The sequence below is a fragment of the Cygnus atratus genome, chromosome 3 (assembly GCF_013377495.2).
Source record: "Cygnus atratus isolate AKBS03 ecotype Queensland, Australia chromosome 3, CAtr_DNAZoo_HiC_assembly, whole genome shotgun sequence".
NCBI lineage: Eukaryota > Metazoa > Chordata > Aves > Anseriformes > Anatidae > Cygnus > Cygnus atratus.
In genome coordinates this window covers 1,588,094-1,602,721 of record NC_066364.1, presented here as the reverse complement: position 1 = coordinate 1,602,721, position 14,628 = coordinate 1,588,094, and the positions used below count along the sequence as shown (strand labels likewise).

Sequence of the window (14,628 nt, the reverse complement as noted above, 5' to 3'; positions counted from 1 at the left end):
GAAGTCAGGAGTCCTCCCAGGCTCTGGAAGTGTCTCAGCCACCCAGTGCCTCAGTTTCCCTGTGTATAAGATAGAGACGATAATGCCTATCAGCAATGGCTGTGTACAGAGCAATTCATTAACATCGGTGTGATGACTCTCACGATGACATTCTGACCTCAGCGCGGGTTCTAGGTGCTCTTATTGCCTGTCCGGGATCATGGACCTGTTCCTTGGGTCTTTGGCAGGCTCACCAGCCATCCCATAACTGGGTATCCCAGGCTGTGGCACTGCTTCTCCTCCAGGCTGAATTCAGCAGAGCTTTTTCCTTCTCATCTGGAGAGTTCATCTGCAGAAAGCAGGGGTTGGCAGGAAACCCGGCCGTGGTTAGGCGGCACCCGCTGACATCGCTCTCTGCGTATTCTGGTTCCTGGTGCTTTTGGAGGAGATGGGGACCACTGCTGCCGTGCCAAGGTTTGTTGAGCAGGGAGACGCCGTGCAGCGGTGCCTCAGGATCGTGATGGTTTAATATCCCCCAGGACTCTGGGGCAATGTGGGCACAGCCTGGGCTGGTGCAAACGCTGCCGGCCTCAGATCCGCAGTAAGGATCAGAGCTCTGATCCGTGGCGCCTCGTCTTTGTGATATGTGTGCACAGATGTGGCTTGTAACACCCCCTCTTCTCCTCCTTTCTCCCTCTCCGCCCCAGTAAACGGAGTTCCTTGGCCTCAAGAAGCGACCCGGCGCAACAGCCACACCTTCAGCTGCAGGATGCTGATCCGGCCGCCCGACGAGCCGGGCGCGGAGAACCAGGAGGCTCGCCAGCGCTACGAGGTGATGCAGTGCTTCACTGTGTCCCAGCCCAAGTCATTCAAGGAGGAAGGAGAAGGTAGGGCAGAGCATCCTGTACTTCCAGCCATGCTCTGGGAAGGGGACAGGGACGAGCTGCCCCTCCAGAATTTTACTCGCTCACCAAAAAATGGGCGGGCTGATTTTGAAGGGGCTTTGCTGAGGGATGCGGGGTCTGCGTGTGCACACTCTGGGTACTAAAGATGCTTTGTGGGCTGCTTACAGCTCCCTTTCCCTCTGAGCGGATGCTGTCCAGCCATCAAGGCTTCCCTGGTCTCCAGAAGCAGCCTCTGGTCTTGCTTAAGGAAGGAGAAATGCCATTTCATTACCAAGGAAATCTCTCTGGCTGCACAACCCTTACCTGCCGAGCTTTTTCTCAGCAGGATGGAAAGGGGGATGTTGTTGGGTGAGCCCGAGGTGTCGTCGCACCCTGATTCATAGCAAGTGGAGTAGGTGCCCAAAGACACCATCCAGAGCTTTCCCAGCCCCGGGAGCTGCCGAGCGCCGTGCTGCTGGCCTGGTTTCAGCCAAATTTCAGGTTTCACATCCCCACAGGGACTTGGGACAGGCAGGGTCGCCCCAGCAGCAGCAGCAGGGCTGCTTCCTTCCCACTGCTGGGGTTCGGAGCAGGAGAGCAGAGGAGCTTCCCTGCAAATGCCATAACTCTCATTTCTGTGTACCAGCTATTATTTTCCAGCACATTAGCTGAATTAATCCACTGCGGTTTACACAGGAGATCATGACTGGAAGGAATAAATTATGGTATTTTATGACCAAATACTTTGCCTGAAGCCGACAGTTGCTGGCTTTTAGCGCTGACTTTTATTGTGTGATACTGCCAGATCCAAAAAGCCTTTACAATTAATTTCTCCAAACACTGGGAACCTCTCTCTTCCAGCAAACTTTATAGAGTTTAGAGACAGCCTCCGTGCTTTGAAGGGCTGGAGGACTGCTCGGGGTAAACACTTCCAGGGCAGGACGTGGCAGTTGAGCACTGCAGCGCTATTTTAATTAAAATTTGGAGTTGCAAGCGGTGGCTGTAAGGTCTGACTTTCACGTTCCTCGTCCCCTCTCCTTCTGCTTTGGCAGATTTCCAGTCATGCCTGATCTGCATCGCGAGAAGATTACCTCGACCGGCAGCCGTCGCCCCTTCCGAATCCTTCGTGACCAAGCAAGACACCACAGGTAATGCCCAGGCGGTGCTGCTGGGGCTGTCGGAGCTCCTCCTGGCTGGCAGCGTCCTTCCCAAGCTGTCCCTGTTGCTGTCCCCACGTTGTGTCCCGAAGGATGCTCTGCTGCATCCCACCTCCTTCACCGCAACGCGTCCCAGCGCTCTCCCAAGGCTTCGGGGAGGGTGCTGAAGTCTGGGAGATGCTGGGAAGTGCTGGATTTGGTGCTTTCCTCAGCCTGCCAGAGGAAACCTGGACTTGTGTCCCTTGGAGGGGCGTCCCTGGGTGCAGGATGTAGTCCCGGAGTGGTGCTGGCCTGCAGCTTGCATCGCCGCGGGGCTTGGAGCAAGAGCGAGCTACGTACAGCTCCAACCAGCTGGCTGCTGGGAGCGCTGTGGTTGGCGCTGGGACCTGGAGACATCCTTCTCCCCTCCTCGCCCGGGCTTTTGTAGCACCTCCTGGGTTTTTTTGGCACCTCAGCTGATGGGATGTGTCGTACCCATTCCGCACACGCAGCCGCTCTCCGCTCTTTGATGCGGGGGTGCCTTGAGGTCGCTGATTGATAGGAGCGAAATAGTTATCACCTTTCAGGTTTCCGTTTGCTCTCAGCCAAACATTGCTTTGTGCTTTACCGTAGCCATTCTGGTGACCTCCTTTCTGATAGTTAATCACCGCCGTGGACTTCCCTGCAGCCTGCGAATCCTTAATGACTGCTTCCCAGCTCTCTGCTGCCTGTCCCTTGCTGGAATACCAGCCAGCTTTGCAAGGCTGCCTGTTTTTTGTCTCGACAAGGGAGAGAACAGAGCGGGCACGGCTGGGGAGGGAGGCCGGCAGGGTGCTGGGGGTGAGGCCAGCTGCCCCCATGCCGCATTTGGGGACCCCAGGGGTGAGGGTGACTTCCCCCAGAGGTCTTGTGGATGAGGGTGAGGTGTCCGTACTGGGATTCTGCTTCCCAGGGCCACGTTCCTGGCTCTGGTCCCCAGCGTACCTCCTGCTCAGCACCGGGGGCTCAGCCGCATGCGTGCCTCGAGATCAGCTCCTACAGCACGGTTCTCCATCCTCTTTCACAGTCGAGCTTCTGTGCAGGCACCCGTTTGCAGACCCCTTTGTGCAGGAGCTGGGGGATATATTCTGCAGCACTGCTGTGCTCGAGTAACGTGCCTTTTCTCTCTCCACCCAGGTAAAATCATCTCCATCGACACCAGCTCCCTGAGAGCCGCCGGCAGGACAGGCTGGGAGGATTTAGTGCGGAAGTGCATCTACGCTTTCTTCCAGCCCCAGGGCAGAGAGCCATCTTACGCCAAGCAGCTATTTCAGGAAGGTAACAGGCTCCTCTCCCCGGCTCTCTCCCTCTCGTGCTGAGCGGCGGTAGCTGCAGCGCGAGGCTGATGCATGGCCCTCGTTGCTGGATAAGTGCTTTCTGGAAAAACAAACACCGCAATAATAAGCGCCGGGTGCCAGAGGGAGAGGTGAGATGGCTGAGCAGCGCTGGAGGAGCTCCTCCAGCCGCAGAGGAGCAGAGCTGGCCCAGCAGGAGGTTCCCTCGCACCCTTCAGGAAATAACAGAATGGAGACACATTTCCACAGGCCAGATTTGGGCGTTATGTTGAGCTAAATGTGATTTTTTTTTTCCTGTGCCATATGCAAATGCCATCCCCAGTGGCTCAGTGGAAGAAGTTTACGCTTCTTCATGCTCTGTCGGCAAGGATGCTCGCAAAAAGGATGTCAGGACGGCAGGAGGTAGCACAGGCAGGTTGCCTGAGCTTCTGGAGAGGTTTCATTCAGGCAGGGCTGCAGTGGAAGCATCCTGCTGCAGCTCCTGGTGCCTGGCTGGCGTTCATCCACGTGTCCGTACTGCCCGCTGGACATGGAGTGATGGCCCCTCTTAAGCTCTGAACACTCGGGGATGGTGCTCGATGGGTTTAGGTGGGTGTGAAATGGTGAAAAAAGAGCTGGGAGAATAAGTGTAGCACCGTGGCCTGGCCTCGGGGTTATTCTGGCCTCTCTTACTCACTTGGAAGCAGCTGGGTCTAAGGGGTTAGCAAAAATGCAGCGTATGGTTTTGGGTTGCCGTGAAGGTGGTCTTGGCCCTGTGTTGCCCCAGGCTTTGTCTTCTTCCCCCATCCTCTTCCTGGTGCTTCGAGTGGTCCTGCTCGGGTTCCTAAGGGCCTTTCTGTCTTTTGGGCTGTCTCCCTCAGTGATGACCCGTGGCACGGCCTTCAGCCCGTCGTACCGCTTCACCCTGAGCGACGGCACGGTGCTCAGCGCCCACACCAAGTGCAAGCTCTGCTACCCCTCCAGTCCCGAAATGCAGCCCTTCATCATGGGCATCCACGTCATCGACAGGTACGTTCCCGGCACCGCCGCTGCCGAGCCGCGCTCGGGCTCCGTACCGACGCCTGGGGGTGATCCAGAAATGAAAGCATCCGTTCCCTGCAGCAGCAGGAGGATCCACGCATGGTGTTCGTGGTGTTGGTTTGGAGATGTGAACCCCGTGGGGGATCCAAGCCCAAACACCAGCACAGCAGCAGCTCCGTTGGGTTTTGTCGATGATGGCCATTTCGCAAAGAGGCAGCGCCGGGCGTTCAGGTAGAGGTTTACAGACATGCCTGAGATTTCTGCCTTGCCCTGGAGAACTTAGACGAAATATTTCGGGAGGGAGAGGCTCGGAAGAACTGGCTGAACAGGGTGAGGTGAGGCTGCGGACCTGGGCTGTGCAGGAGGAATGGGAGGAGGTCGGGGTGGAGGGGAACGGTAGTGGAGCATGGAGCATAGGACCCGGAGGAGGTGATGCCTGCAGGACTGAGCCGGGAGCGGCCGTGCTCCAGCGTTGTGTCACCTTTCTGGGAGGTGGTAAAGCTGCTGCCCTCCTCCCACGCTGTTGACATGGATCCAGGGCTTGCAAGCTGCTGCTCTCCAGGCTTCAGATCTCTGCAGAACAAAATCAAAGAGGTTGGCGGGAACTGTCTGAGCACTACCAAAGGCTTGGGCAAAGCCTCCTGTGACTCTTCCTTTCCTTTCTCCTTTTGTCTCCGGCAGGGATCACGGCATGCTGTCTCCCCAGGAGAACACTAACTCGGCGATGGCGCTTCCCCGGGTCAGCCCCTCGCTGAACCCCAGCATCTCCCCGGGGCAAGGCATGGCCCTGCCGCCCTCCATCCCTCCCTCCAACGGCAGCATGCTGGCCACCACCGGCAACCAGCAGCAGCCCGGCGCCGGCCTCCACAGCAGCAACTCCAGCACCAGCCAAACGAGCTTTGGGTGTTCGCCTGGGAACCAGATAGGAGCCAACGTTGCCTTAAGCCAGGGACAAGCTGGTCCCCAGAACAGTAACCACACTTTAAACCTCAATAGCTCCCCCATGAACAGCCCAGGGATTACCCCGCCGCAGTTCATGTCTCCTAGGCACCGGGTCAGCCCGGGACTGGTACCCCGGCCCAGGGGGCCCAGCAATCCCTTCTCCCCCCCCATGCCCACCATGCACTCCCCCGTGGGCATGGCAAACAGCGGCTGCGGCGGCGGCGGGGGCGGCGGCGGCGGCGGCGGCGGCTCCAGGTCCTTTCCCAGCGCCCCCATAAACTCTATGCAGGGGCTGAACGAGGGCGCCAGCACGCCGGTGGGCTACTCCACGCCGCCCCCCGTGCTGCGACAGCTCGGCTCCCAGAGCTCGCCCGGCCGGCTCGGCATGCAGCCCATGAAAACGGAGTCGAAGGACAGCAAGGAGATCGCCTCCATCCTGAGCGAGATGATCCAGTCCGACGGCGGCGCGGGCGACGGCAAGCCGCTGGACTCGGGCATGCTGCACGGCGGCGAGAGGCTCGCCGAGGGGGAGAGCAAGTGCTCGCAAGCCACCAGCCATAAGCTGGTCCAGCTGCTGGCCACCACGGCGGAGCAGCAGCTTCGGCACGCGGACGCGGACACGAGCTGCAAAGATTCGCTAGCCTGCGCCGGCGCCCCCGGCACCTTGGCTGCTGGCAACCCTCCGAGCAGCACCTGTCCCTCCTCCCATAGCTCGCTGACCGAGCGGCACAAGATTTTGCATAGACTCCTTCAGGAGGGCAGCCCTTCGGACATTACCACCCTGGCCATGGAGCACGAGAAAAAGGACAACGTCCCCAACCCCGCCACCACCCCCACGGCTCAGAGCCAGCTCCCGGGCAACCCAGAAATCAAGCTGGAGCCGGAGGCGCTGAAGAAGAAAGACGTCAAGGATCACCAGCTCCTGCGCTATCTGCTCGACAAGGACGAGAAGGAGCTCGCTGCCGCCCCGGCCCTCAGCCTGGACGACGTGAAGGTGAAGGTGGAGAAGACGGAGCAGATGGAGCCCTGCAACACCGCCCCGGTGCCGCTGGCCAAGCCTCCGGCCGCGGAGGAGGTCAAGCTGGAGTCCCAGGGCCAGGTGAGTCCGTGCTGGTGAGATAGATGCTCGCCGTGAGCATCCTCACACCTTTCGGGGTCAGCACTGCCAAAAAGGCAGGTTTTTGGGTGTTTTGCCCCATTGCGCCCCCAGCAGGAAGGCGTGGGTGAGATGTCACCTTCTCCAGCGGTGCCACCTTCTCCAGCACCGGTACCGTGCCCTGGGGTCTGGGTGCTCCACATTTTGGCAACTCGGACCCTCAAGGCAATGCCGAGAGAGAAGGGAAGAGGCTTCAGCGAGGTGTACAAAAAGGAGAAAGAAATGGTGCTCCTTGCTGCAGGTGGTGGGCCTGAATGGAGAGGAGGCCACGTGCGCCTTGCCAAGTGAAAGGCTTCTTAATTCTGCATCTCTGGGCACATTCAGGGCTCGCGTCCCTGGGAATTTTCAATCTGTTGCCCTCTTGTTGGCTGAGATTAGCAATTATACGGGCCTTTTAGTTATCCTAAAAGTATTATTAAATTGAATAATCCAGTGACAGATCTCTGCAATAGAGATTTGAGCGTATAAATATTCATTACATGCGGCTCTGAATAGAAGAGATTTCTTATTTTTGAAAGCCAGGGGAGATGGTAACATGGATAAGGCTGCTTAATCCTTTTTAAGCGACGAGAACAGAGAGGCTGACATTCAGAGCGAGGCTGATAGCCTGCTCACCGACTGTGTCAAATAAGGCTGCTGAGCCCGAGAGATACGGCGCGAAGAACGGAGCACGCCGCGAGCCTCGAACAACCACCACACAACGAGGCTCTTAATAAGGTTACGGGCTCGCTTCGCCGGGGAGCTGCGGTCAGCGATGCTGCAGGGAAATGGGAATCTCCCCCGTTATCTCTTCCTCTAACGTGCTCTCCCAAATCCAGATGAGTTATCCAGCCTGTGCCATCCACTTCTGGGACGCTGCTGGTACGGCTTGCTGACAGCACAGGGCTGCACCGTGCCCGCTGCGGGGCTCCAGAAAGCAGAAAAGGGCTTGGGCTCGGAGGACTTGGAGCCTGGCCGTGTTTATAAGCCCCTCTTCTCCGCTTTTGGAAGCGAGCTCGCGTTTTTGGACTCGTTCGTGGCTTTTCCTTTCCAAGTATCTCTCCCCAGACAGCTGGAGAATGTCAGGCTTCTACGTCGGACCGTGACGAGTGCTTCCAAAGAGTTAATGAAAGAGGCTGGAGAGGGTTTGTGGAGTCTTAAAACGCGTGTTCGAAGGAGTGAACAACCCTTAACTGCTCAGCATCTGAGCGCAGAGTTCAGCCTCCACATGGTTTCTGTTAGTTAGATGGCTTCAGCGAGGCGTGGGGAGGGGGAGCTGCCATTTCAGATAAAATCTAGCACTTGCCTGGGATTTTTTGTTTTCATGTTTGCGTCGAAATAGCAATTAGGAACGACACAGCGGTGGGGCACACTCCGCAGCTTGCCGCCGGCCTCCCGGCAATTATTTCTTTTCCGGCTTTATCCTATAGAAACGCCACGGGTTAGCTGGGAGCCACCTGTTCTTGGAGCGAGAGCAAGAAACGGTTGAGCGGGGCTCAGGAAAAGACGTAGCCATTGCTAGGAGGGATTTCAAGAGTTAAAAAAAATACAGAAGAGAAGGCAAGGTTTTAGAAAGTCTCTTAGTCCTTTTGCTCGAAGGCATGAGCCGAGCTCCAGGTAGGTTTAGAGGGAATTTTCCTGCAGGTCAGCTTGCCTTCCACCTGCCCTCTGCACCTTGCCTGGGAGCACTCAGCTCCTCCACCCTGTGTGCACCGAGCTGGGGCCAGCCTTAGAGAGAATCCCAGACCAAAGCTTTATCTTCTCCATTTGCTTTTTGGTTTCTGAATCTTTGCATTTCTCCAAAAGGAAAAAAAAAAAAAAAAAGGCACGATAACAGTCAGAGGTCCTCACGGAAATTGGTGCCTCCTGGAACCAGGGCTTTGCAGAAAATTCCAATTAGCTGGAGCTTGCGATAAAATCGTGGGATTGGAAATGAGGATCCTGACCTTGACGAATTTCTGATCGGATCCTGCCTCGTAATCATTTCTGAGAAGACGACCTCGCTCCTTTTGCTGTGAGGCACCCCGTGCTCCTCCAGGATCACTTCCCGGGCTCGCAGGGATGAGGATGCTCAGGGATGCTCTGCTGTGCTTGCAGCTCGCTCCATACCAGGTCTCCCAGCCAGCCAGAGCACTGCTTTATGCCTTTTTCCCCTCCGCGTGCCTGCTTCCCCAGCCTTTTGCTCACCCTGCTTGCTGGAAGAATAACCTCGTGCCCAGCCTGATGCCTCATCGAGTTGCAAACTTGAGGAACTCCGCCTGAAAATGGGGTTTGTCGTGAAAACCCTTTTGCAGACCCAAGCAGAGCTCTGCAAACACGCCTTCCCAGTCTTCTAACTGCACTGATGGTTGGGGTAGGAGACAAACTTTTTTTTTGACTCTCCTATTCCACCCCGTTTCTACGTGTTAAGTGGCTTTCCCTTCGCAGCTGCCAGATTTACAGATGTGTGAGCTGCAAATGGGATGGCCTCACGTTAAAACTTGTACAGATATGGTCCCTGCACTGCACCAACCCTGGATACTGCATTGTAAATCGTGGTATCGATGCCTGCCGCTCGTGTTAGGCTTTCCATCACCGGTGTTGCCTAAACATCATTTAATTCTCCAAATGCCACTGGAGAGAAAAAAATCATGTGCCCTGCCACGGGTATTAAAAAGACCAATTCGTCTGTGCAGGTACAGCCACGAGGCTGTAGAGACAGGGAAAAAAACCTGCTCAAGGTCAAGGAGGAAATCTGTGACATTGCTGGGGGTGTCAGGGGGGTCTGTGGGGTCCCAGCCCCCCTGGGATCATGGTTTTGGGGAGCATCCTGGGTTCGGGAGGGATGGAGCTGGGTGCCACAGGGCGCAGCATCACCTGCAGCTGCTCTGGCACGGCCTCTTGGCAAAACGAGGCAAAAGCAGGTTATTCAGTTGATTTTCCTTCGTGGAAAACATGCAGGCATGTTTTAATGCCTTTCTCTAGCGGGTCTCTACCTGACAACACTTCGGTGTTACCCCTTGGTTAGGTGCTTGATAAACCATTGATTTTTTTTTTGTGTGTGTGTGTGTGTCCTTCCTCAGAAAGGGGAGGGGAAGCAAGAGCTAATGCAGGCAGACAGAGCTGTCTTCCGCAGTTTTTCTCGCTGCACTTGAATAAATCTGGAGACGAGCCTTCGGAGCTGGGCCCGTGGAGAGCGATAACCTTGAACCCGCGCCGGGGAGACGCGGCAGAGCTTCGTCACCGCCAGTCCCTGCCCGCGGAGGACCCACCTGGCTTTTGTTTTCCATCCTTTTTTGCAGCTGCCGTGGCAGTTGCAACCCCTGTGGGCTGTTTTATGGCTGGGTTGTAAAACACGACCAAGTAGGATTTGGGAAGAAAGCTCCCGTCGGTGATGTTTTGCAGGAGGACCTTGCAAAACGGCTCCGTGAGCTTGGGAAGGGCGAAGGGATCCCAGGGCCAGATCCTGGCCTTGCCGCAGGCTGTGCTGGGAAGCACGGAGGTGTTTTGCACCCCTCGGCCTTTAGGAAATCGTCTGCTGTTTGTCCTGGGCACGGGCTGTCAGCCTCAGCCCCCCCGTCTCAGCGGACACGGGGCCATAGCCTGGCTCCTGCCGAATTTCCCTGTCTTCTCCCCACGGGAGCCTCAGGTCTTGTATCAAATGCAAAGGTTTTTCCAGTGCTTTCGAGGTGCCTGTTCATTACAACATGTTAATGGCCAGCCTTTCTGAAGGGTGGCTCATCAGGAAACGGTCCGTGCCCTTAGATTTTCAAATATTTGACTCCCCTTGAGACATCTTTCCTTTTAGCCGAAGCTCATTTGTCCTGGCCCCTTTAATCCCAACCTGCTGCTCAACGGCACCGCCGTTACATCCTCCGGTGCAAATCCCTTACCCTTTCCCATTTATTCGAGTCCCCGGGCTAAACATCCACTCGGCCACTCTCGGGGATGAAGGAGGCAGGAAAAGCCGTGTGATATTTCAATATTTCACCAACCCACTGATGGTAATTGCCTGCCCGAGGCGGGCGCAGAAGTGCAGCTTCGGGCAGTGGTTCCGGAAAGTCACTTCTGCTTCTTGGGCCATTTTTTATTGTTATCATTTCAGCATAGGCATACGTGTATTAACAAAGCAAATGAGCTCCCGTTTTAAGTTGCTGCTGGTTATGTATGGCCCTCTCAATACCGTGCTGCTGGAGCCATTAATAATTGTGCTAATTGCAGCGTGCGCTCCTCTGGAAGCTGCAGCCATGGATGAGGCTTGGTGGCGGGGCACGGGGGGGGGACAGTCCTTGTCCCTAGGGTCCGTGTCCTGTTGTTTGTCTCTGGGAGGATGTGGATTCACCCAGGATTATCAGGACAACCCGACACCAGTCCCTGCTTTGCTTCGTTCCAGCCCGGTGCCGCCGTCCCCTTGGGTGTGGTTTTGATTTGAAAGCTTGCTGATGCCCCGTCCGTGTGATTTGGGGGCGATTCCTTCCCCAGGGGTCGAGTTTTTGTATTCTTTCCCGGAGGTCGCAAGCTAAACCCGGGTGACAGCGGGGCAGCAAATCCAACAGGCCCTGGGACGCAGAAATAATTCCAGCCGTGAGCTTTGTACCGCACCGGGGGGGCCACAAGCGTGCCCTGGAGAGCTCACCGAGCAATGATGGGACATCCGAAGCTCTCGATGCTTATCACTTCTTTAAGCAAAGGGCTTTGCTCAGGGCTGGGGGAGCAGCATTTCGGAGCTGTGTGCGTGCAAAAGCAGAGCTCGGTCTCGCCGGTGCATCGTGGTGGGCTCGCTCACCGACCTGTGCTCTTCTTTCCTTCCTTAGTTTGCTGCCGAACTGGAGCAGCTGGACCAGCTCCTGCCGTCGCTGGAGAAGGCAGCCCAGCTGCCGGGCTTGTGCGGGCCGGAGAGGAGCGAGAGCGGCGTGGCCGTCAAACCCGAAATGCTGGCGGCCCCCCTGCAGCCCAGCGCCGCCGCCAGAGCCCCCGCCGGACTCAACCGTAGGTGTCCACGGGGCAAACCCACAGCTCGTCCCCAAACCGGGTCCCTGGGGTGGGTGGGAGCACGCGTGAGCTGCAGGCACCCAGGGGTGCTGCCGTCCCATTCCTGGTGTCAGGGGCGCGCGGGGGATCTGGGTTTGCCCCCCAAAGAGCCTTGATGTGAGTAAGAGGCCAGGGGTACAGCAGAGGTGTGCCTGGTCGCACGGGCTGAATACGCCCAGGTGTAGCACCAGGGCCAGCACAAAGAGGTTAAAAGAAAACAAAAATCCCTGATTTTTCCCCAAAGCCAGCAGTTTGACCCCCAGAAATGAGGATTTGTCTCCCGAAGGAGCCCACAAGCTAATCAGAAAATTGGGGTGTCCTGTAGGAGAAACGCGTGGAGCCCGTGGCTGTGGCTCCTTGCTGTCCCCATGCCCGTGCTGGGACTGTAACAGGCACAGCCTCCTCCAGCAAATGGGAAAAGCAAGATTTTACCAAGGAGAGCACAAATTTACCCGTAAAACTGCACCCAGCAGACTCACAGCCATCACGGTGCTGTCGCTTGGAGCCCAGGAGCCCACGCTGTGCACTTGCCTCGATGGGCAGCCCCGTGCCGGCGCTCGCTGCCAGCCGTCCTCGCCGGTCCCCTTCTGTCCCGTGCCAGTCCCAGCACAGCGTGCCAGCCTGGACCAGTCCCCTGGGGCTTTTCCCATCCCACCTCTGATTTTTCCTGGTGCACGGCTAAAATTGTTTGTCGCATCCTCGGCATCGCTGCCCTTCGTGCCGCTGCAAGCTGCGCTGAGCCCTGAAGTGCAGCTTCTGCTGAAAACCAGGCTCTGGGGGCTCCCAAGTTCCAGCATCGGCTGCCCAAAGACACACGGGGTGAGGCAGGGCAGGATGGGTGCTAAAAGGGGTGGGGGTGACGGGCACAAGTGGCACAGATCCCGGCAGCGTCGGGGCACCGTGCTGTGGGGAGCAGGTCAAAGCTCATCGCTCCGGCATTTTATTTCCCTGCCAAGGACCCGCTTGTCCCGGAGGCTGAAAGGCTCAGCACGGTGAGCACAACGTGGTGACACGGTGGGTCTAATGAGAGCCGAGCTTATTGTCCTTGGAGGACAGGGAATCGCCCATAGAACGAGGATGACGAGGTGGCGCGGGGCTGCTGGCAGGGACCCGACCGCGCGGGGCAGAGGTGATGCCACCGGCCACGGTTATGAATTCAGCTGGTGGCCGTGACCATGTGCGAGGCTGTCAGAAAGCGAGCCTCCTTCGTTTTGCAGCTGAACACGAGCGTTTGCTCCGTGCTCCCCGACTGCAAGCTGCAGCCGAACTTGTAAAAAGCCGTGTGAATAAAAATGATAATGCTGCGAGGCTTGACACCATCATTTTCCCGTTTGATTTTAATTGATTTAAGGCCAGCAGTGCCCAGCAGATCACAGATGATTCACTGAGAACGAATTGGTCCTAATCCCCTCCTTTTAGAGGTGTTCAGAACCTATTTTTATATATATTACAGATGCCAGCCCTGTCCCCCCCACCTTGCACACATCTGGTTTATTGCTTTTTTTAATGCCCAGCTGATTATTGTTATTTTTTATGCCCAGTTGCTTATTTCTCACTGGAGCTGCTGCGACTGCTGCTTTTTTTTAGCTGGTTTTCAGGTTCCAGCCCAGCTCCCCCTTCCTGGTGGGGCTGCAAATCCCTCGAGTGCTGGCTGATGCTGCGACGAGCCCTTGGGTTGAGTTGCCTTGTTATTTTACTTATTCATTTGTTTGTTTATTTATTTTTACTGCTTCTCCAGCTCTGAGCAGCGGGCAGGGCGTGCAGCCTGCTCGGGCCCCCTTTGAGTTCTGCGACCCTCTGGAGCCGGCTCAGCTCAGACCCGTGGCTTTTCCTGCAACCAACGGCAGCAGCCCGCGGCCCCGCGCGCCGGCCGAGCAGGGCAGGGGCACAGTGACGGGACCAAACCCCTTCCCGCCCGACACAGGTACGTGCTGCCACAGGTATCCGCTCATCTCCGCCATCCTCAGGTCGCGCTGAGGCTTTCTGGCAGAAAAGGCAAGGCAAAATGCAGCGTTAAAGCACTCGCTTGGGGAGCTTTTTTGGGCAAGGTCACCCCATCGCAAACGGGAAGGGCGAGGAGCAGCGGTGCTGCTCAGGCTTGTGGGTGCTGGAGAGTTGCAATGTGGGCTTAAAAATGCCTCTGACGTGGTGAGGTGGTGTAATTCTGTCTGCTTTTTCTTCTTAAAATGTCAAAAAATGCCATGGGATGGAGCACGGGCTTTCCCGGCGCGTGGCCCTGCGTGCCAGCCCCTCCGTCCCTGGTGTCCCAGGGTTGCAGACCCAAACCATCCACCTCGATACAGCTGCTTCAAGCAAGTCAGTGGCTTGAGTGTCCCTGTTTGCTGATGGCTTTCACGAGCAGAGAGCTTTCAAGCTCTGCTTATTCTTTTCTCCCTTTTTGCATCGTTATCTCAGACGAAGGAATGACCTTTCTTTCCATACCGGGCCCGCAGAGGCAGGCAGAGGGAATGGCTTTTCTTGCCAGAGCCTCTTGGCCAGGGTTGGGGTTGATTTCCTCGAAGCCTGGAGCTCCTGCACTGCTTCTGGGGACACAGAGGAAGGTGACGGGGTGCGGTGACTGGGTCCTGCTCCTGCCCAGCAGCTCAGCCGAGCAGGTACGAGGGCTGCAGGAGCAGCAGCCTCACCTCGCCGTGCTGAAATCGCCGTGTCGGCACCCACGGCAAAATGCCACCCGCCTCCCTGTGCCCCCTTCCCGCAGCCCTGCGGGGTTTTGGGTGCTGCTCGATGCGTCAAGCGGTGCTAAATGGGACCTGGAAGTGGGACCTCGCAGAAACCCAACGGCCCAGCTCAGCTCCTTCCACAATTGTGCAAGCCATAGCGCGTGCAAGAGCGCACCAGCCCCAAATCTTAGCTTTGCTCTGTGCCCGTGCCCCTTTTTTTTTTTACATCCAAGTTTTCCTCCCCCAACGGATCCCCTCCAGGAGAGGCAGGAGCCAGAGCTGTGCTCAGAGTCTGCAGAGGCTGCAGCTTGCAGCTATATAATATTAGTTCACATCAGAGGAAGCTTGCCCTTCCCTTTTTCTTTTTTCCCCTGTCAAACCATATTCCTTCCCATTTCTTGGACACTGTCCCTTTCTTCCCTCGATGCTCCCAGCCCGCTGAGCTGCTCAGCCCTACAATTTTCCTCCCCGTTCAGCGCAGTGCCCAGCACCAGCCCCGCACGCGCT

The 14,628-nt window shown here is 56.9% G+C and overlaps 1 protein-coding gene across 2 annotated transcripts in view; it reads left to right on the top strand.

The window, feature by feature from the left end:
- The window catches only part of NCOA1 (nuclear receptor coactivator 1), a 64,112-nt gene that overhangs the window by 33,091 nt on the left and 16,393 nt on the right, over nt 1-14,628 (top strand). For both annotated transcript variants that reach the window (XM_035563688.2, XM_035563689.2), the window contains exons 5-10: nt 687-866; nt 1,916-2,011; nt 3,176-3,316; nt 4,194-4,341; nt 5,035-6,394; nt 11,224-11,398. In XM_035563688.2, coding sequence (XP_035419581.1) covers nt 687-866; nt 1,916-2,011; nt 3,176-3,316; nt 4,194-4,341; nt 5,035-6,394; nt 11,224-11,398 — 2,100 coding nt within the window. The remainder of the gene's footprint in view (nt 1-686; nt 867-1,915; nt 2,012-3,175; nt 3,317-4,193; nt 4,342-5,034; nt 6,395-11,223; nt 11,399-14,628) is intronic.